At 32.4% G+C, this 22,245-nt stretch overlaps 1 protein-coding gene across 1 annotated transcript; it reads left to right on the top strand.

Annotated features, from left to right (window-relative positions):
• The first annotated feature begins 16,779 nt into the window (after window positions 1-16,779).
• LOC112695279 (uncharacterized) lies at window positions 16,780-19,507 on the top strand. Its single transcript, XM_025747555.3, has 2 exons — window positions 16,780-18,245; window positions 19,196-19,507. Exons 1-2 carry the CDS (start codon window positions 17,618-17,620, stop codon window positions 19,372-19,374), a joined length of 807 nt encoding a protein of 268 aa, XP_025603340.1. The 5' UTR covers window positions 16,780-17,617; the 3' UTR covers window positions 19,375-19,507.
• Window positions 19,508-22,245: the final 2,738 nt, after the last annotated feature.

Genomic DNA, 22,245 nt, shown 5'->3' with positions numbered 1-22,245 from the left:
CCCGACAAGTCCTGGTAGCTAACCATTGGACTGTCCCTTTGTCGTGCATTCCCAACTCGAGTTATCTCATAACATAAACATCATATATACATATATCCAACACCCTCACTGGTGTATATTTACTGGGGCGAGCTCATCCGAAACTTTCACAATGTCCGGCCACACTTACGACATAGAGTTAACAGAGTATCGAGTTTCCACCTGGAGCACGTGGTGGCTAGCTATTGCTTTCACCCAGAAAAACTCGTATCTCAGATAGGTGGAGTGCAACAATCATAATAGTCAAAATTCAGCATATATTCATTTAACCACAACCATACATTAGCATTTACCTCAGCCATCTGGCTTACAAATCATAATTCATACTCAGCCATATCATCACCACATACAGCCATTCGAATCATGCCACACTCGGCCATCTGGCTCTTATCATATACAATACTCCACCATCCTCCTTAACAACTCATATCATCATCTTTCATCATCACATCCTGTTTCTTCCTCCACAAGTTACCCTCTTTCCTAACGTTCTCTCAATCATTAGGCATTTTACATCAATTTAAGATTTAGGGAATGAAATTGGGGGTTTATAAGTGTGATATAATATCTCGAAAAGTTACAAGCTTGTTGGAAATGTGAAGAGCTTGAAAACAAAAGCTTTAAAAGATAACTGGGTCACGTGCGTACGCACAAGGGTGTGCGTGCGCACGCCCAGAAGTATTTTTTAAGAGTGTGCGTACGCACCGGTCTGTGCGTACACACAGAAAGCAAATTCTCCAAGGTTGAGTGCACGCACAAGTTGTGCTAGAACCACCACCAGCGTGCCATTCCCAACGTGTGCGTGCGCACAGGCCTGTGCATACGCACAGCTCGCAATCCTTCGTTGGTTGTGTGGCGCACAGCGCGTGCTAGCGCTCCCATCAATAGCCCTGTCCCCACGTGTGTGTATGCACAAGGTTGTAAGTGCGCACAGGTCTAAATTCCCATGGGGTGTGCATGCGGACAGGGCTGTGCGTGCGCACACAAACCAGAAATCACAAATTCTGCAGAAGTTGCAGAATTCAGATTTTTGGCCCAAACTTCCAACGATCATATCTCTTTCCACAAAATTCGGATTTCAACCAAATTTAAACCATTTAAAAGTTAATGAAATTATCTTTCAGTTGATATAAAAATCATCAAATTCCAAAAATAATAGCTCAAGATATGATCCATTGAAGTTCATCAAAATTCCATTTTTACCAAAACTCATAAACTCCCCCATTTTCAAAACATGCTCTTACCATTCCATACCAAATCAACCCAAAACTCAACCATTCCAATCATCAATCATTTCCAAACCTCTTTCAATCATTAATCTCCAATTCCATCAGATTTAGCCAATTTTTAATTTAACAAGTTGCATATCATAATCAACATTTCACATCTCAATCTCCAACAAATATTCAATTCATCAATCATCTCAAATACATATATATACATGTATCAATATTGCACTTCTATCATGCCCATCAACAAGGGCCACAATTATCATGCCATATACAACCCCACATGCTTTGCCAGCAATTATCATTACTCACAGTCATTCACCCACAATCCCTATATCCATCTCAATCCAATTCATTCACCAAATATATCAACATGTCACAATCCACTAAATTCATGCATAACAACACAACTTATATCATCCATCAACCACATTAATAGCTCAAAAATCTTATCTTAGGGACCACTAGCCTACGTTTTCACAACCACATTACATTTTAGATACAGGAAATCGAAACCATACCTTGGCCGATTCCCGTTCCACCCGGAACACCTCTAATTTCAACATTCAAGGTTTCCAAACTCCACCAACAGATTTTCAAGCTTGGGGTTCCATACCAAAGCTTTCCAAAATCACCAATCAAGCTCTAAAACACATATATACAATGTCTAAGCCACAATATCACATCGAAACACAATAACTCAACACCCAATACCTCAAATTTAATACTTTCACTAGGGTTTGAGATCTCTTACCTTACCCAAGGACCAAGGGAGTTAGAATAATCCTTCCCTTCAAGTTAATTTGACCCTAAAACACAAAGGAGTTTAAAAATCTCAACATTTTTACCCATGAAACTTGAAACTAAGAACTGGGAATCAAAGGATAAAACGTGGCTTACCTTATATATTTTGGTATCGGTTTTGTAGATCTCGACGTCATGGTCTCGTGGTTACAAACGGTGCGTCAATTGGAGCTCCGGATCAAAAGTTATGATCAATGGAAGTTGGAGGTGAATAGGAGCAAGGGTTTCATGTTCTTCCCCCTTCTCCCTTCTAATTCAGCGTATGTGTGTGTTGTGAGGGGAGAGAGTGTTGAGCTCTCTCATTAATTGAGAGCTCGGGTGGGCCTTTGGGCTGATTTCTTTAAAATTGGTGTCGAAATTCTTGTTTTAAATTTCTCTACCAAATTCCCGTTCAGTCTGAGAAGGGAAAACCTCAATATAGAGGTGAAGATTGGAGAAAACATCCTAGGAAAAGTTAAAAGATTTAAGTATCTTGGGTGCATTATACAGGATAATAGAGAGATTGAACAGGATGTAAATCATAGGATCCAAGCAGGTTGGTCAAAATGGCAGAGTGCATATGGTTTTATATGCGACAAAAAAGTGTCTTTAAAACTTAAAGGTAAATTCTATCGCACCGCTATAAGACCGACTATGCTGTATGGTACGGAGTGTTGGGCGGCTAAAGGGGAGCACGAACATAAGCTGAGTGTGGCAGAGATGAAGACGTTAAGATGGATGAGTGGTCATACGCGATTGGATAAAATAAGGAATGAAGATACAAGGGAGAGAGTTGGAGTAGCACCCATTGTGGAAAAGATGGTTGAATCGCGTCTCAGGTGGTTTGGACATGTGAGAAGAGGACCGATAGAACATCCAGTCAGGAGGGTGGATGAGATGGAAGATGGACAAAGGGCAAAAGGCAGAGGAAGACCTAAGAAGACCATCCATGAGGTGGTCAAACGAGATCTACATGTAAACGGTCTCTCTGTAGACATGATACATGACAGAGCACAATGACGTCGTTTGATTCATGTAGCTGACCCCACTTAGTGGGACAAGACTTTATTGTTGTTGTTGTTGTTGTTGTTGTTGTATTAAACCATAAAAATCTCATTTCTCACTTTCTAGAATATATTATTAATTTATTGGTTAATTAGCTATTACTTAACCGGGTTTTACAACTTGCATCCTCTGACCTATCTTTCATCCAGGGCCTCCATTTACAGCCTTAGTACCTATAGATTCCACATTGACCCAGCTACTATTTTTTGGAACACTCATAGCCTTGTTCTTCCCATCTGATCCAATATCCCCATCTATATCCCTGTCATTCCCATCATCGCTGGCATCCCCGATTCCATCGTTCTCACCTCCGGCATCTTCCTTGTAACCATGACCTCTACCCACATGGACCTCAATGTTATTACACCCCTTAACCCCTCTAGTCCCTCCCACCTCCCACTTAGCCAATATCGTTTCAAGTTCCTCAACCTCCAAATCCTCCGTATCGTGACTTACAACATTCACCGCCTTCCCAACCTCTACCCCAGCCTTCACCGTACCTGAGCATTGCTGAATAGTTTCAACCTGGTTTACAGCATCATGGCTTCCACGGTTCCACTCTCGGCCATCTCCAACGTCGTCGTATCCACCATTCACAGCCTGCTCACCCATTTCCCCGTCCTTCATCGTGCTTGTACATAGTTGTGGAGGTTTTGCTCTGTTTGTGCAGCCATGGCGGCCTCGAATCCTGTCACGTCATGCTTCAGTTTGCCGTGCGCTCCTTCCCTAGGTCAGGGCAGCGTCTCCACCTGCAAGAAGCATGCGTGTATCTACCTCATCCTGGGCTGCTCGTATCTCCATCAGGTTGCTGCTTCTCACCCGACCCGGTTCCAGCTGGCCCGGCCAATCCAGCGAGCATGCCTCAACAGTCTTCCAGCCTTGGACCGCTGACCCGTTTAAGCCCAAAGGCATTCAATAGCCCAAGTTGTATTTGAAAGAAGTTTTGGCCCACTTTTTTTTCCTTCCGCTGTTAATTTTCTTTTCCTTGCTGACTTTCCCTTGTGACTCATAGTGTACATTGTCAAAAACCAAGATTACAGTTTTATCAGAATCTTCATTATTGCTTATAATGATACCCCCCACAGAATCAGCTCTCTCTTTATTTTGAGCATTATTTGCGTTAGACATTACCAAATATAGACGATTCTGATTTAAATCTCTATTAAGCCACTCATTCAAAATACTTTTTGTAATTACCAATCTGTCCTTGGCTTCTTCATCTTCCCGCATCACCGACATCACCACTTCTTCCGCCGGATCTATGAGTTCCGGTAGGTATACTTGCCTCACCAACTTGGCGGCTATATTCGCACGATTGCCTGCAGTACTTTTTCTTTGTAGTTCACTGCTGGTGTCTACGTCCACACCATTATCCAACTGACAGTCTATTCCATATGCCTCTCGACCCACTTCTTTAACCAAGACATCAAAGCCACTAATTTCTATTGTAATGTGTATCCATTCATTGATCAGGTCCATAACACAGGTATCAATTTGTACTCATCCAACACTAAAACTATTGCACGATTCTATAATTGCATCGCAGCCAACTACTTCACCCCACTGACCCCCTATGGTTTTAAAAGTTTCCGCAAACCAAGCATGCAACGGAACTCCAAAACATTCTATCCACACTCTTCTAGTTTCGCTCCGCTCCAAATTTTTCCATCTCCAGACACTGTGAAAAAACTGTAACAAGCTATTCATTTTGAAACTGTATGTCTCCTTAGCACTCAACATATTGTCAAAAGGCAGTAATGCTTTATAAGCGCCCAGTTCTCGTACTTGGGTGACTTGAGGCAAATTTTTTGCAATATGATACTTAAACGAGTCAAAGTTGATAGCAGCTATTATCCCTCCCACAATACTTCTCAGTAGACAATCCAAATTTTCTTTAGCCATTACTACTTTCACCTTTTTTGTCCATCCATTTCCATGAGGATCTCTTACTGCTGTCTCCTTTTTCAACTCTGTTGTATTCTTTCGGGCCTCTATCTGAACCTCCTCACGTCGTAGCCGACGAGTAGAAATGTTCTGATCATCTCCTTCCATCTCGGCTCTTTTCATATCATTCGTACCCGACACTCGCCTATATTTCGCTTCCCCCACAAGCACAACCTTACCTCTCAATCTCATTCGATTCATTTCCCTTACCGCCTTCAAAGCACCTCCCTTCGTGGTGTATCATATGAATGAAAAAAATATATATGTCACCACTTTTTTGTTTTCGTGACAGATATATATATCATTTATGCGCCTCGTCCAGTTGAACAACTAAAACAACTCCCTCTTCGATATATCTTTAGGAAGATTATCCACAAAGATAGAGAAAGTCTCATTCTCTAATCTTTGATACTCTTCTCAGTTCCAAACTCTTGGATCTCTATCTTGATTCCTATGTCTACCCCTCTTTGTGTTTCTCACCTACACTCTCTCACCCTCTCTCTCTCTCTCTCTCTCTCTCTCTCTCTCTCTCTCTCTCTCTCTCTCTCTCACTCATATTTTCAAACAAAATCCCCAATGGTTTTATAAATATATCTGTAATTTGTTCTTCGGTTGGATAGAATTCGATTATAACTTCTTTCTCATTCACCAATTCTCTAATTTCGTAAAACCGTATATCAATATGCTTTAATCTTCCATGGAATACTGAATTTTTGTAAAGTGCAATAATTAACTTATTATCACAAAATATTATTGTTGGAGTACTTTGTTTCTTTTTCAATTCCTTAAGAATTCTTCTTAGCCAAACTGCTTGCATTGCACAATTTGTTGCTGCTATATATTGTGCTTCTATTGTAGAGAGTACTACTACTGGTTATTTCTTTGAAGACCATAAAATTGCACTAGAATCAAGGTGAAATAAAAATCACGAAGTACTTTTTCTTGTTTCAATAGCTCCAACCCAATCACTATCAGTGTAATCAACAAGATTCACTTCATCAGTATTTTCATAATAAATATAATCATTTAAAATATATTTGATATATCAAAGAATCTATTTTACCGCTTGCAAATGGTTGGTACAAGGCTCCTTCATAAATCTGCTAAGCAAACCAACTCCAAATACAATATTTGGTCTGATTACAGTTAAGTACCTCAGACTTTCAATCAAGTTTTGTAATATGTGGGATTTACTAATCTTCCTTTATCTTTTCTCAGCAACTTGAACTTCTCTTCGACTGGAGTATGAACTGGTTTTGAATGTTTCATCTAAAATTTCTTCAAAATATCATTTGCATATTTTCTATGTGACATGAAGATTCCATCATCTTTCTGAATGACTTCAATGCCAAAAAAATAAGACATCAAATCCATATCTGTTATTTCAAAATGCTTTATCATAGCCTCCCTAAATTATGCAATTATCTTCAAATTGTTTCTAATAAAAATTAAATCGTTAACATAAAGTCACACAATCAAGATTTCTCTAGATTCAATAAACTTGATGTAAAGAGTATCATCAAATAGACATCTTCTGAAATCATTTTGAGTGAAATAAGAATCAATCCTCTTGTACCATGCTCTTGGTGTTTATTTCAATTCGTACAAGGCTTTCTTCAACAAGTAAATTTTATGTTCTTTCCCAAAAATTTTATATCCTACAGGTTGCTCAGTATACACTTCTTCTAAAGTGCTATTTAGAAATGCTGACTTAACATCTATCTGATGTATCTTCCATTTATTTTGGGCTGAGAGTAAATAATCATACGAATTATTCTAATCTAGTAACAGGAGCAAATAGTTTAAAGTAGTAATTACCTGGTTTTTGTTTGTATCCCTTAACAATTAATCTTACTTTGAAACGATGAACTTCACCGTTGGGTTTGTACTTAGTTTTGTAAACCAATTTTACTCCAATCGACTTTTTATCTACTGGTAAATATGTTAGCTCCCATATGTCATTCTTTTCAATGGCATGAATCTCCTCATCCATTGCTTTCTTTCAATTGTTGTCTTTAGAGGCTTCTTCAAAGTTTAACGGTTCACAATCTAAAAATAGTACAAAATTTATAATTTCTTCATCGGACAGATCATTGTCATTATCAACTTCATATTCTGCTAATCTAGCAAGTAGTCTTTACTCTCTTTGAAGTCTTCTAGATGATTCTAGTTGTTCAGTTGTGTCGGGTTATTTTTCTTCTACTTTGTCACTCATATTTAGAATTATAATCCGCTACTTTTTTGTCTTTATGTTCTAGTCCCATATGTCTTTCTCGTCAAATATCACATTTTTACTTATAATCACCTTCTTTGATTCTAGATTATTCAGTTTATATGCTTTTGAGTCGTGCTATAACCGATAATGATACACTTCTCGCCTTTGTAATCTAACTTTTTTTTCTTAATTGATCTAGAAGAAGGGTATAAGCAATACACCCAAAAACTCTTAAATAATGAATGGAAGGCCTCTTTCCACTCCAAGATTCTTCAAGAGTTTTATCACAAACACTTTTTGTTGGACACTTGTTTAAAATATGAATTGCTGTTGCGACTGCTTTTGCCCAAAACTCGCATTTGTTTTGACTGAGCATGCATCTGACTATATCCATGATGGTTCTGTTCTTTCTTTCAATAACTCCATTTTGTTGAGGAGTATATCTAATTGTTAGTTGGTGTATGTTGAATTTCGTGTTACTTAAAATATTTTGAACATACAAGATATTTTGTTCCTCTGTCTCTACTTTGAAAATTAAAACTATGACCTCGTCCTTTTTGTGTGTGGCTTGATTCTGCAATATTGTTTAAATTCACCCAGATTTTCAAGGTTTTTTCTGTGAATTTTTCTAACTTTTCCAATATTCTACTAATGTGACTTTCCATGGTTCCTTGCAACTCTGCAATCGTCATGGTATCGATATCGTGAGAGTCTAGTATTGTAGTCACCACATGATCATACTTCATTGGCATGGTACAAATTTTTTTTTTCACATTTTTCTATCGGGCATATCTTCTCCATAGACTCTCATCTTATTGACAAGATCTGTAACACGAAAAAAATATTGCTCAACAGTTTTTGAACTAGACATCTCGTGCCTTTCATATTCTCTTCTCAATGACTGTAGCTTTGCTTTCTGAGTTTTATATACGCCTTTGTACGATAGTTTTAACATGTTTCATGCCTCTTTTACACTTTTGGCATTTGCTATTTTGCTAAACACCGCGATCTCTCATCTGTTGGGTAATATCTGCTCCTTCTTGATAACTCAGTTCAATAAAATTTCACAGGTTTTAGGCCTTCAAATGGGTAGACATTAAAGTCTCCCAATAACTATAATCGAATTTTCCATCTAATTTGGGACTGGATCATACAACATTGAAAGTGTTTGTCATATTGACTCTATAAACAAATAACTATGTGAGAATTCTTCCATACTTCACAAACTCTCAAACACTTGGCACTGGATTAAACTAGCTCTGATATCAAATTTAAGTATAATATCCACAATTAATTAGCCCCAAAATCACTAACTCACATAAAAATGACACTGCCATATCTTTTATCACTCAAACTCATTAACAATCATAAAAATATAAAATTTTTTTTTAAACAAACAGTAAGCATTTTGATTCATGAAAAGATTATTAAAGTACATGGGTTTTAAGTCTTTATACAAACAAAATATGATAATATATTTAATTACTAAAAAATGTTATTATTGGCTATTAACAACTAAACATAAGTTGTAATAGAAGTGATAAAATTTATAAAAAAATTCAAGCCACTATTGTTGACTACTTTTAGCATGTAATTAAATTTTACAATTTATATTTGTCTTTATATTCTAAATCCTTCGAGCATGTTGTAAGTAATTTATAGTATTTTTGAATTTTATAAAAAATATCATATGAGCAGTAAAATTTCAAATCTTTTAACAATTTGGCAATATGTGAAATCTTTTAGTTTCTTGTACTTTTATCCAATTTAATCGGTTTAATTATTCTGTTGGTTCTTATAGTTTTGCAAAATTTTTAATTAGATTCCTGTAATTTTTTTTCTTTTAATTAAATCATTGCACCAATTTTTTTTTAATTGGATCTCTACACTTTTTTTTTGTTTTGGGTCTTTGTACCAATTTTTTTTATTTTTAGTTCGATCCCTCTAAAATTAAGCCAATAATTATTGTCAAGAGAGACCTAATTGAAAAAAGAATTAGTACAAGAACCCAATTAAAAAAAATATAAAAATCTAATTGAAAATTTTGCGAAATTATAAAAACTAATAGAATAATTAAACCAATTTAATAATTTGTTTATCTCATAATTATTTATGATGATTCTAATATAAAGATAGATATAAGTTGATTTATTTCATCCTATATTTATATAAATTAGAGGGTAAATTGAACCACTCTAGTTATCTTCAAACTCTTCTCATGCATGACACCGAGCCATCAATTAACTAATCAATAATTCTACTTGCAATGTACGTTATGACCAAGTTGACATGCACAATGGAAAGGCACGATGCCCTTTTCTATTGAGTTCTTGTCATGCATGGAGTTTTCTTAATATCCAATTAAGTTTGAGAGTTTAATTTGAATACATTGATATTATAAAATATTTTACACAATATAATCATATTTATTTTTTTAAATGATCATATAATAATTATTTTTACTGACGTAATGCATCAAAATTAAATTCTTAAATTCCATAAAAAAATATTTGGCTCAAAACTACTGAAACTCCCAAAGATCAAAGTTGACACCAGCAACCAACACTTATCTTTTCAACTTGTTTTTTTCTCCTCAAAGACACCCCTCATTGATTTGAGCTCGCATCATCAACTTTTCATTTTCTTGCTAACCATGATGACGTTTCTTAATTTAAATATCTCTTTCGTTTGCCTTTCCCAGTGATGATTCCAAATCCCATTAAAGCTTGGTGCTTGACTTTCAAAATCCACTTTTACGTTTCTTTTTTTCCCCTAAAAGACATGATAAGAAGGAAACGATAGCTGTTGCATATTCTTTTACATTGTTAGATGATCCCATCATTATATTATAATTTAGTTGTAATTTGTAAATGAGGAACAGTTCGGAGAAATGACTATTTACAACAACAATGGCTTACTTGGCAAATCACCATAAAAATAATTCGAAATGCTGAAAGAAAGTATGTTTTTAATTCCATAATATTATACCTGAAAAATACATTTGTATCGACTTGTCGGTTAATCTTTTACAAGTACTCACAGGTGTTCTTGGTTATTCAAGTATCCTCATCCACTAAAAAAAGCAAGTTCGACCTCGATTAGGACGTGTTATACAATAAAAAACTTCATCCAAACAAGAACATTTGAATTTAGGAGGCATTTTGTAAAATAATATCCATTTTATTTTCTAATTTTGTTTAAAAAGTGTCAAGATGAAGCTTAAGCGCTAAGAATATAATGACGACAAACAATTGAATATGATATATGGTCTAATTGACTGGTGGCCTCGTGGCATATGTTCTAAGAATACTATATTTACTAGATAGAATAGAAAAGTAATCTGCGTTTTAAAATATAAATGACATTACTTAATGAATTGGTGGCCATGAAGAATTGATCATGCCCTGCTTTTGTGATGAGAAGGAAGCAACAAGTGTTGAGAAAAGCAGATAAAAATACATCAAGAACTGCTAAAACTAGTCAGTTATATACTCAGAATTAAAGCAAATAACATCTAGTTATTAGTTATTAGGGGTGTTCATGCCCGCCCCGGTCCAGAATCTTTTAGGGGTTAATTTAGTGTGATTTTATCGGGTTTAGGGTCGAGTAAGGGTTTCAAAAATAGATTCGGTTATTATTTCGGGTCGGATCATATCTTGGGCCACCCGAACTCGGTCCGGTGACCCGATTATCATATACAATTAATATTTTGTGTTATTAGTGATGTATGATGGCTAGTTTTATGTGGAATTTAAGTATTGTAAACCTTAATATTTTGTGTTATTAGTCATTATAATACTATAAGTTAATGTTTTATGTTTAAAATGCATAAGACTTTAGACTAATGCATAATATTGTGTTATTTATATTGATTTAAATATTTGGTGTTATTAGACAATATTAGTATTGATTGTGGTTATGCTTTAATTTTAGAAAGGGTTGGTTCTTGTTATATTTTTCTAAATGAATTTTACCATGCCAAATAATGGTTGGAGTCTTAAAAATTTGGATATTTTCACATGCTAACTTACAAAAAAGTATTGTTAACGACTCGATTTTCACCCGGTTTTTACCCGATATAATCGCAGTCCAAAAATATGTAAATTTCATCAGGTTTAGAGTCGGATTCAAGTCTAACAAATAGGTCTATTATATATTTCGAACCGAGTTTGCGTCACCTCAAACTCGGTTTTATCCGGCTCATAAATACCGCTGTTAGTTATTATTCATTATGTACAATAAAAATGAGTTGTCGTAGTTCATCTTGAGTAACGGATCTTATATTAAAAATAATTAATAAAAATAAAAAATACATAAAAAAAATACAAATATAATTCCTCCATAAAATAAGAAGTTAATGTGAGGAAGGGAACACCATCTTAATTTTGTTGCTTCTCTACCTCCACGACTTGCAATTGCTTGCTGGAATTGAACCGTACCAAATAATTGGCTGTTATCTGCTCAACAGAGATCCTTTTATTTGTCCTTCATCTCTCTCTCTCTTTAACAACTGTTTTTTGGAAGTGCTTGTTTGTCAGATACCATGTCACATGTTTCATGCATCTACTTTTTATAATCGTGTGTGTATATTTATCTTACATAATATTCCGGACGAGAAATCGGATCTGCTACTTACTTTAATATTTATTATTCTTTGACTGTTGCCTTCGTATTCTTGCATACATTATTGATGGACTTGAAAGAGTGACACAAATATATACATGAGAATTACTCAGATGATGTCATCTTTACATAAATATAGTATTATAAATCGTTTGATAATTTGATATGTTTGACGGAATATATTTGCCTAAATTATCTAATCATTTACAATACTATTTTCATGTAAAGATGTCACTGTAGAAATATCCACACATAAATATATATAGTGTGTAGTGTAGTGCTAGTTCTGGTAACTAAAGTTTTCTAATTATTAGCGGGAAACAGAAGTTTATCATGAAAATGCAACATTGAGCACATTATAATTATATTATGGTTAATTAACATATAATAATAATTAGGGGTCAGATAAATTTGAACTTGTTAGGAGGGCAGGCAGCTAAGAAATTGCAACCCAACTGACAGCAGAGCGTACTGTGTATGTTGCAATTACAGCCAATAGCCTGCCCATCTAATAAGGTTCGTCGTATCTCAGTTTTGTTCGGATATAATCTGACCCACGTTCATGTATGGATGCGTTGCTTTCTCTTTTGTTACAAGATGTGGAAGTTCAATTATTCAACAAGGTTATTCAACCCGCCTTTGTTATAGGAAAGAACGACGTCATCATATTTTATGAGTTTTATTCTCTGTGATACTAATACTAGGATTATCACTTTGTTTGCTGGACAATATACTAATGAGGACTCTGAACTGAGGACATTTGTAAATTGTAATTAATAGCACAATGAATTATATAAACAGAAAAATTGAAGGGCAACCATTTTAATTTATATTGGTAAATTTTTATCTTTATTTTTATCTTTATAGTAATACAAATGAAGAACGTGTCGTTCATACGTTGAGTTTGAAAATTTATTTGCTTAAGTGTTCGTCATTAAAAACTTTGAGAATTATATTTATAAATTATAAATTATTATTTTCTTAGGTTGTTATTTTTTAATTTTAAATTATTTATTTAGTTTATTTTATTTAGGTTATTATTTTTTAAATTTTAAGTTGTTTTGCTTAATTAGTTATTTTTTGAATTTTAAGTTATTTATTTAGGTTATTATTTTTAAAATTTTAAGTTATTTATAAATTACTTTTTTAAATTATAAATTATTATTTACTTAAATTATTACCTTTTAATTTTAGGTTATTTGTTCATAAATTAAAATTTTTGAAAAAATTAATTTAAATTTATTAAACTAAATAAAGATATTATTTAATTATTTAAATTTTGCTAAGAGATATTCTTAAATTTTAGATTGTTTTGCTTAAATAGTTATTTTTTAAATTTTAAGTTATTTGTTTAAGTTGTTATTTTTTAAATTTTAAGTTGTTTACATATTATTCTTTTAAACCATAAATTATTATTTACTTAAATTATTATTTTTTTATTTTAAGTTATTTGTTCATAAATTAATTTTTTTTAAAAAAATAATTTAAATTTATTAAACTAAATAAAGATATTATTTAATTATTTAAATTTTGCTAAGAAAAATTTTATTTATAAATTAAGTAATAACTTTTGTCGCATATGATCTCTACTATGTTAATACGCCTTAGTTATAGTTAAGAAGGCACCTTTTTAAAAAAATTGTTGATTCTTTGTTATTTGAACGCTATATTTAAGGCTTTGAATATTTATATTTCTTAGGATTTGTATTTTAAATATATTTATATATTTATTTTATTACAAATTTAATTTAAATTTAAATTAAAGTCAATCAAGTTTAGATAATTCTAGCTATGGTTAACTATAAAAGTATAAGTTATGAGACATATATAGCACAACAATTTAAAGTACATCAATATTTTTCTTTACATATATCCAAAATCTAAAATTTTTGTACTTTTTTCAATGGTTGGTATTTACAAACTTAAAAAAATCAATCCTACTGTACAGTTAATAATTTGTGTGTACGTATACGAGTGATAAGATTATGAATATTACCAAATTACAAAAATTTTCCATTACCATACTCACTTGAGATGGTTTGGCTTGATAAAAGTGTGAGTTTCCTATCAATTTCTTAAATAATATTAAACTTCTATTATTCATATTTTAAATTTGTTTGTTTATCTCAATTTAATTATTCTTTGATTTTTGTTTATCAATTTTTGGGAATAAAAATACACGTCTCAATTAAGAAAGCTCTTAGTGTCTCAATTCGTGAATTTGTTAAGAGACAGAATATCTTATCAAATCAGATATTTTGGTGTTGCACTTCATATGGGTAACTTCAATACTACACATCATGAGTATGTGGTTAATTTAAACCAACGTAGATGTGCACATACTTCCAGCAGAATCGTCAAGTATCCCATGAGATGGATTTAATTTTGTAAGTTTTGACACTCTCAATACTCCTGGTTTGATTACACCTATTTGGTTGATAAATTTATTATTTTAGAAAAAGTATAATTTATTGATAAATTTATTTATTTTATTAATAATTTCGGTTGTAATTTTTTCTTAACAAACTTACTAACAATAAACTTTTTTTTATTTTAATCCATTCTAAATGTTATTAGATATCTTGCTGGAATTGAGAATGAAAAGACTCTTTGGAAAAAGATGACAAATCCACCAAATATAATGTTAAATGGGAGGTGAATATCATATATATATATTTTTTAAATATAAACACTTATACATAATATATGAATAAAACGAAATCTAAAAATTTTGATATTGATTTCATTGCAAATTTATGTATTTAAATTTATTTCAAATTTATTTGTTTTAGCATTTTCTATTTAAATTGTTATTTCAACTTATTTTGTTATGAATATTTTTTTAATATTAAACCTTTTTTTTGCTTGATGGATTTTAATTTGTTGAAAAAATTTTGTCGTTGGTAAAGAGATATTTTTTCTATCTTTTTATGTAAAATGTTATTATTGATATGTTAATATGTTTATCTTTATTTTTATAGTAATATAAATAGAAAACTTATATGCTTGCTTATTCATATATTTTGGAAAGAATTTGCTTAGGTGTTCTAACTAAAAAAATTTTAAAATTTTATTTATAAATTATAATTTATTATTTATCGTTATCTTTCAAGTTTTTAAAAATGCTTTTTTAGGTGGTTAGGTATTTACTTTTTGCTATGATGCACGACACTGATATAGACACGGTCCGGGACACGATACGACACAGAACACGCCGACACGTGAATTTTAAAATCTTATAACACACGGGACACGCATATATAAAAAATATAAAGTATTTTTTAGATAAATCATATTGATATTTTGATATTTTATTGATATTAAATTATAAATTAATTTTTTTAATTATTTTTAATGTCTTATTTTAATTATATCAAATATTTAAAATATTTTTTATTTTAATAAATAATAATATATACTATATCTAAATTTATTTCAAGAATATATGTTAAGAATAAGACTGGACACGCTGACACGTGATGGTATTTAGGCATGTCTAGGCATGTCCGGAGAAAAATTTTTTTACTTTTTATTAAAATGGACAAAGTAGACACGCATGTTCGATGAGTGTCGGTGAGTATCGTGTCCGAAATGCGTCCGCTGACACGACAACTCAGCGAAGTGTCCGTGCTTCATAGACTTTTTGATATGGTTAGTCTAACAATTTAATTCTAAATCGTGTAAACCACAAAAAATAAATGTTTAATTATTCTATTGGTCTCTCTAGTTTCGCGAAATTTTTAATTAGGTCTCTATACTTTTTTTTTCTTTTAATTGAGTCCTTGCATCAAATTTTTTTTAATTTGAGTCCCACATTTTTTTTCTTTTATTTGGGTTCTTACACCAATTTTTTTAGTTAGGTTCCTATAAAATTAAACTAATTACTATTAAGAGGGACCTAACTAAAAAAATTAGTACAGAGATTTAATTAAAAAAAGTATAAAAATCTAATTAAAAATTTTATAAAACTACAAAAATAATTAAACCAAAAATAAAATACACTTGAGTTATTTTAACACTAAAAAAATATCTTTGAATTTGATCGTTAACAAACAGAAAATATTCTCAAATAAATTGAAAATGTGCCAAAAGTACTCAGTAATCAGAAATATATTCCTCTCATAAAAAAACGTAACGTAACTTACTTGCCAATATTGGAGTTTTACTTGTGACATAGAAAACTTCATTTGTCCAATTACTATTTTTTGGTAAAATAAAATGTCCAAAACATTTTTGTCACATTTTTAAATAATTTAAAAGTACTTTTATTAACTATAAAATTTAAATATATTTTTGTTAATAAAAATAATTTAAATATATATTTAATAATTTACCCTTTTATATTTATAATTTATATTTTTAAATATTATTAACAAATTACTCATAAAAAAAAATAAATACATAACCATTATAATTAAACTGTTATAAATATCCAAAAAATTTTAATATTCTTTTTCTTCGTAAGCCTATTTAGCATATAATAATTTACAAAACAAAAAGTAATTCGAGTTGTCCAAATTTTAATATTTCCTAAACGAAGTATGACCTATTTTGGTCAAATTGGTTTCATAAATTAGTTTGGTTTTTAACTTTTAAAATGGTTTAAAAATACACACATATAGTGGTGAAAAGGTCTATTTTAGACTAAATATTTTTTACACTATCCGTTGAAAGCAAATTATATATATAGTACATAAAATGAAATCATTTAAATAAAGAAAAACAAATCATTCTTCCATGAATGAGTTCAACGAGAAAAGTTTAGAGAATAAGAAATTTAAAGAATGAATATTTTGAGTTGTGTGAAACTGTAGGGATATGATAACAAAACATTTTAATAGAAGCCAAATACCATTTCATTGAGGGCAAAAAGCACATTGGTTAGGGGTGAAAAGTCTATTTTAGACTAAATATTTTTTACACTATTCATTGGAAGCAAATTATATATAGTACATAAAATGAAATAATTTAAATAAAGAAAAACAAATCATTCTTCTATGAATGAGTTCAACAAAGAAATTTAAAGATGAAGAAAACATGCCATGAGGTTGTTATTTTTGTAATAAAGGTATTATTGTATTTATTATTTACGGTACAAATATTTTTTTCGGTCAATATATTTTGACTTGATTTATTTTACATTTGTGTTGAGAAGAACTAGGAGAAAAATGTGTGTTTTCCAACTTTCTTTTTTGCAAGAATGAAATTTTGCTGATACCAACGTTTTTTTACGCTTGTAAAACGTGTGTACTACAAATTATGTATAAAAATTGGATTTACATGACTACTTCTACCACTATTTAATAACCAGCTATGTTATTGAGTTCACTAAACCAATCTAACTTAATTTATACAGAAAAAAAAGTGTTCCTAAACACGTCAATTTTTTTTTCTTTTTGATAGAATGATTGTTTTAGTAACCAGGGCCTAGAGGCCCAAGTCATAGTACTCTATCATATTTTAGAGTGGTTTGGTCTTTGGTGAATGTATGGGTCAGTTGAATGATTTTATACTATAGGAGAGTAGTAGACAACTTCTTAATTATAGACGTTATTGAAGTGGAGAGATCCCAAAAAGTTATAATGTGTGGCACAAATTACTTATCTTCTTATGTATCTCGTGTGCAAATCTCAACCATGTACTTCTCTACATGTTTTCCTTTGTCATTCTGAGTCCGAAGAAATCAAGAAGTCGCGTGCATTGCTGAGAGACAGAGAGTATGGCCGCCACGTTGACACTTGTGAGGCTTCCAACGGTTGGTTATCATTGTCATTGTAGCAGTAGGGGACGCCAGAGTGCACTTGCTCCCATCTCCGCAACATTGGATGTCCCAAAATTAAAAGACTCTTATTCCACTGTTGTCAAGCGTGCCTCTGTTTCCCTCAGCACAATCACATTACCATTCTTGCTGCAACCACAGGATGCGCTTGCTGTCGGAGGAGAATTCGAAATATTGGAAGGAAGAACCTTTGCTCTCATACACCCCATTGTATTGGGTGGATTGTTCTTTTATACATTGTGGGCAGGTTACTTAGGATGGCAATGGCGACGGGTAAGGACAATCCAGAATGAGATTAACGAGCTCAAGAAAGAAGTCAAACCTGCTCCTGTCACCCCTGACGGCAATCCTGTGGAGGTGGAGGCAGCTCCGTCCCCGGTTCAAGTGAAAATTCAGCAACTCACTGATGAGAGGAAGGAGCTGCTGAAAGGGTCTTACAGGGAAAGGCACTTCAACGCAGGATCCATATTGCTGGGTTTTGGGGTGCTTGAAGCGGTTGGAGGTGGAGTCAACACGTGGCTTAGGACAGGAAAACTCTTCCCTGGTCCACATTTGTTTGCAGGAGCAGGTAACAGATAACACATGTTATCTAGATAATTTTTTTATTAATTTAAAATTAACAATAATTAATTATAATAGAGTATATAAAAAGGACATAAAATTAATCACAAAATATTTTTTGTCTTTTATTTTTATTTATTTTAAAATTTTTATAAATACAATGTTTAATTAGATATATAAGATATTCTATATACTGACAATTAATATTTTACATTATCAATCATTATTAGAAATATTAATAGAGTGATAAAACGATAAACGTAAATAATTTAATTAATAACATGTTTCTATGCAAATTTAAAAAATAATTTACTTTTCAAGAATTAATTTGATCATTATTCCAATTATTATACCTATTCTGTTTTCCATTTGATTATAGTATGACTTATAGGAAATGAATTTTAATTATATAACTAATTTTTTATTTAAAATTATTATTTTTCACCTCTTATTTTTTAAGGATTTAGAATTTAGAAAATTTAGATTTAGGACTTAAAATTTAAATTTAAAAGAATTGATTAATGTTGGAAAAAAATTGCTCCTAGTTAAACCTCCTAGTATCTATTTCCATTGTTCATTCCATTGTACTCTAAACTAAAAGTAATTTATATCATTTCTCTAGACTCTTAGTACTCTTCTAATGGGTAAGATTCATTCTCCTAATTACCTTAGTGTTTTTTTTCCACGCTGAATCTCCCTAATTATTTAATCAAGCATTAGAATTGGTAGTATTACCAGTGTGTTACAGAAAAAACCAATATTATGGTACTTTATTTTTGTCACATGTTACTTAAATTATTTTTTTATTAGTTTAATATTAATAATAATTAATTATAATAAAACTAACACAAAATATTTTTTAATCTACATAACAATGTTAATGATCGTGATACAAAACTTACAAAAATAATCAACACTAGGCTATTAAATGTGTGACTATTGATTTATATGCACCAGGTATTACGGTGCTGTGGGCACTGGCAGCAGCTTTAGTACCACCAATGCAGAAAGGAAGTGAAACTGCTAGAAATCTTCACATAGCATTGAATACATTAAACGTTCTGCTCTTTGTGTGGCAGATTCCCACTGGAATTGAAATTGTATTCAAAGTGTTTGAGTTCACCAAATGGCCTTGATTATTTCCTCTCATAAATCATAATGCCAAAAAATGTAAATTATTTTGCAATTCCCATTCTCGTTACTATTTCTTACCATAATAATTTGTGTGCCGAACAACAATTTCATAATTGTATTACACTGTTGTCCTCATTTTGTTACAGTGTTACACCACTTAGCAGTCTTTGCTAATATATTTTGCATGTAACTAATATTGCATTTAGATGATTTGAAATGATTGCTCCAAAGTGGAATCATATCTTGATGATACTTGGTAAATAACCAACTACTATGGTAGATCTTAGGTGTCAAGATGTTTGCTTCTCAAAATATTTTTTAAACCATGTCAAAATAATAAATAAATAAAGAATAAAGTATAATATCTAAATCATTTATAAGAAAATTTACCTTCTTAAACACAAGATATAAGTACAAACAGAACTAGTTATATCATTTAATGTGAAACAGTTGCCTTTTTTGGTAGGAAAAATGATTGGTTGTCTCATCAATAATTTAGATGTATTTTAAAAAAAAGAAGTATTTTAAGTGAAATTCCCACTACTATGGTCATTTTACATAAGTTACTATTGCTATTTAAAGTTATAAATATGATAGCAGTTTCCAATATTATTCCATGCATTGAACCATATGCAAATTGTTAATCATATGCCAGGAGACGGAACAAAAGAATATATGATTTTTAAAATAAAAATATTAATAAGCATAGGAGTGTAATGATGTCAAATATTTGTAGAAATTTATGTTTGTTTGCTTGCTCTTCCCTTTTATTATTGGTTCTTACCCAAAGTTGAAGCACAATATCTTCAATCTCTTTATCTAATTCATTATAGCCTTATGAAGGGTGGTATCAAAATAGTAAATGCATATAAGTATATATGCAAGCACAATTTATGAACAAATTCTTAGGCATGGTAAATATTCTCTTGTCCTAATCTCCTCGAATAAGCAATTTTTTGCCACTGAATGGCAATATTACCTTAGAAAATATTAAGAGACTAATACTTTAAATAAAAAATAGATTTAATTAGTATTAATTTAAATACAAGATAAAAAATTAATTATCTAATTTTTATTATATTTTATTATTATATTATTTATATATTAAAATTAATTATTATATATTTGTATATAAATATGTATTATTTAATTTATTGTTAATATATATTTTATATTAATAATTAATTTTGGTGATTGAATTTAATATTTAATTGTTCTTATACAGTATTAATAGGAGGCGTATAAATTAGCCTTAACTAAAATAAATAGGAACCGTGTTTTTATATGATTTGACATGAAGAGGCGGCTCCACATAAAAAGTAATATAAAATTGAAATTGGAAGACATTATGACCATCGTTTAAACTATATATATTGAGTCGGAAACAAAGAATCATTGTACGTGATAGTTTGGAACCTTAGCCAGCATTCTTTAGTTAATTAATTAAATAGGAACCATCTTTAACCAAAGAAGGAACAAACAGAAGGCAATAACACAGTATAAGAAAGGACCCACTTGGCGGTTCTTTTCTTGTGAAACGCTGAGATAGGATAGGATATGATAGCCTGCATGTGAGTCGTTTACATTACACCACTCTATTGGCATTGGCAAGGAAGCTCCATGAACTGAAGCATCTTCCAAAGAAGGAAAAGTATGTAAAGGCAATGCAAGGCAAGAGGGTATCGCTACTTGGCTAACTAAACAAGCAAAGTCAGAAGCATGCCAAACACTGTCAGTACGAGAATTGAGACGTATGAATGATCCTATAAACTGCAAGGAGCTATGTAATAAGTAGTATGATTCTTGATTATTAGGTATAACATATTTGGGGTGAGACAGGAACACAAGACAGTAAATTTCGAATGACTCAAAACTGTGATTCGAACCTTGCTTTATGAGGTATATGAGCTTGTGTCAGCTGGCCATATTGAATCCGATGCTTTCCCTATTTTAATTTTGCATTGGAGTGGTCTCACTCGGATACATAATTCGCGGCCTTTATGTTTCAACCTCACACAAGTTATACGTTTATTTACTTTGGATTCTATAAATAACAATCATTTTGCACCCATACTTACCATCTTCCATCTCAATACATTTTCTCATTTCTTCTTTTTAAGGCTTCACAACTTCCCACCTCAACCCACCAAGCCATGGCTAACCCACCCCCGGTTCGTCCATGGTTTCGCCTAAGCTCCATTCGTGCCGCCCCCGCCCCTGCCCCCGCCCCCGCCCCCGCCCCTGCTCCAGCTCCAGAGCCACGTCCGTTCGCGGCTCTTCCTACATTCAGGACTTCTTCGGCACCATCCTCGCCTCAAACTCAGCCTCAAGAACCAACCCCGGCGCAAGAAGCCCCATCACGCGTCGCCGCCGGGGATGCCAGAACATCTGCCCCTTCATCGCCGGCTCAGAAACCCCCGGCTCCTTCTTCCTCACTGCCAAGTTCTCCAATCCCAAAGGCTACAGTCATAACCACCTCATCAGTTCCAACTTCACCGTCTCGCAAACCAAACACTTCTTATTCTCCTCCTCGTGAATCTCCAAAAACAATCAAGCAACCTGTTCAGAGCCCAATGCAATCCCCAAAGTTCAAACCATCTGCTCCACCACCCTCTCCTCTTACCCTGCCACCTTCTCAGCTGAAGACAGAGCCTAAGATCCCCATGGAGGCAGAGCCCAAAACCGTTCTCGTTCAGAGCACCGTTGAGAAGCCTCGCCAGTGGCACAACGGCAACAACGATTTCCACAGGGAAACAACCCACCATGGAAAACACGGCCATGAATCCAAAGAGAAAAGCATTCATAGGAAGGTTTCAGATTCAGAGGACTCTGGGATGAAGGTCATAACAATTGCAGGGGAAAACAGAGGAGCA

Source organism: Arachis hypogaea, chromosome 6 (assembly GCF_003086295.3).
Source record: "Arachis hypogaea cultivar Tifrunner chromosome 6, arahy.Tifrunner.gnm2.J5K5, whole genome shotgun sequence".
NCBI lineage: Eukaryota > Viridiplantae > Streptophyta > Magnoliopsida > Fabales > Fabaceae > Arachis > Arachis hypogaea.
This window is presented reverse-complemented; position numbering and strand designations above follow the sequence as displayed.

Excerpts from the sequence above, each read along its gene's own strand:
- LOC112695279 (XM_025747555.3), top strand. The coding sequence starts at position 17,618 with ATGGCCGCCACGTTGACACTTGTGAGGCTTCCAACGGTTGGTTATCAT. Across the intron at positions 18,246-19,195 it reads ACATTTGTTTGCAGGAGCAG|GTATTACGGTGCTGTGGGCA; the intron begins GTAACAGATAAC and ends TATATGCACCAG.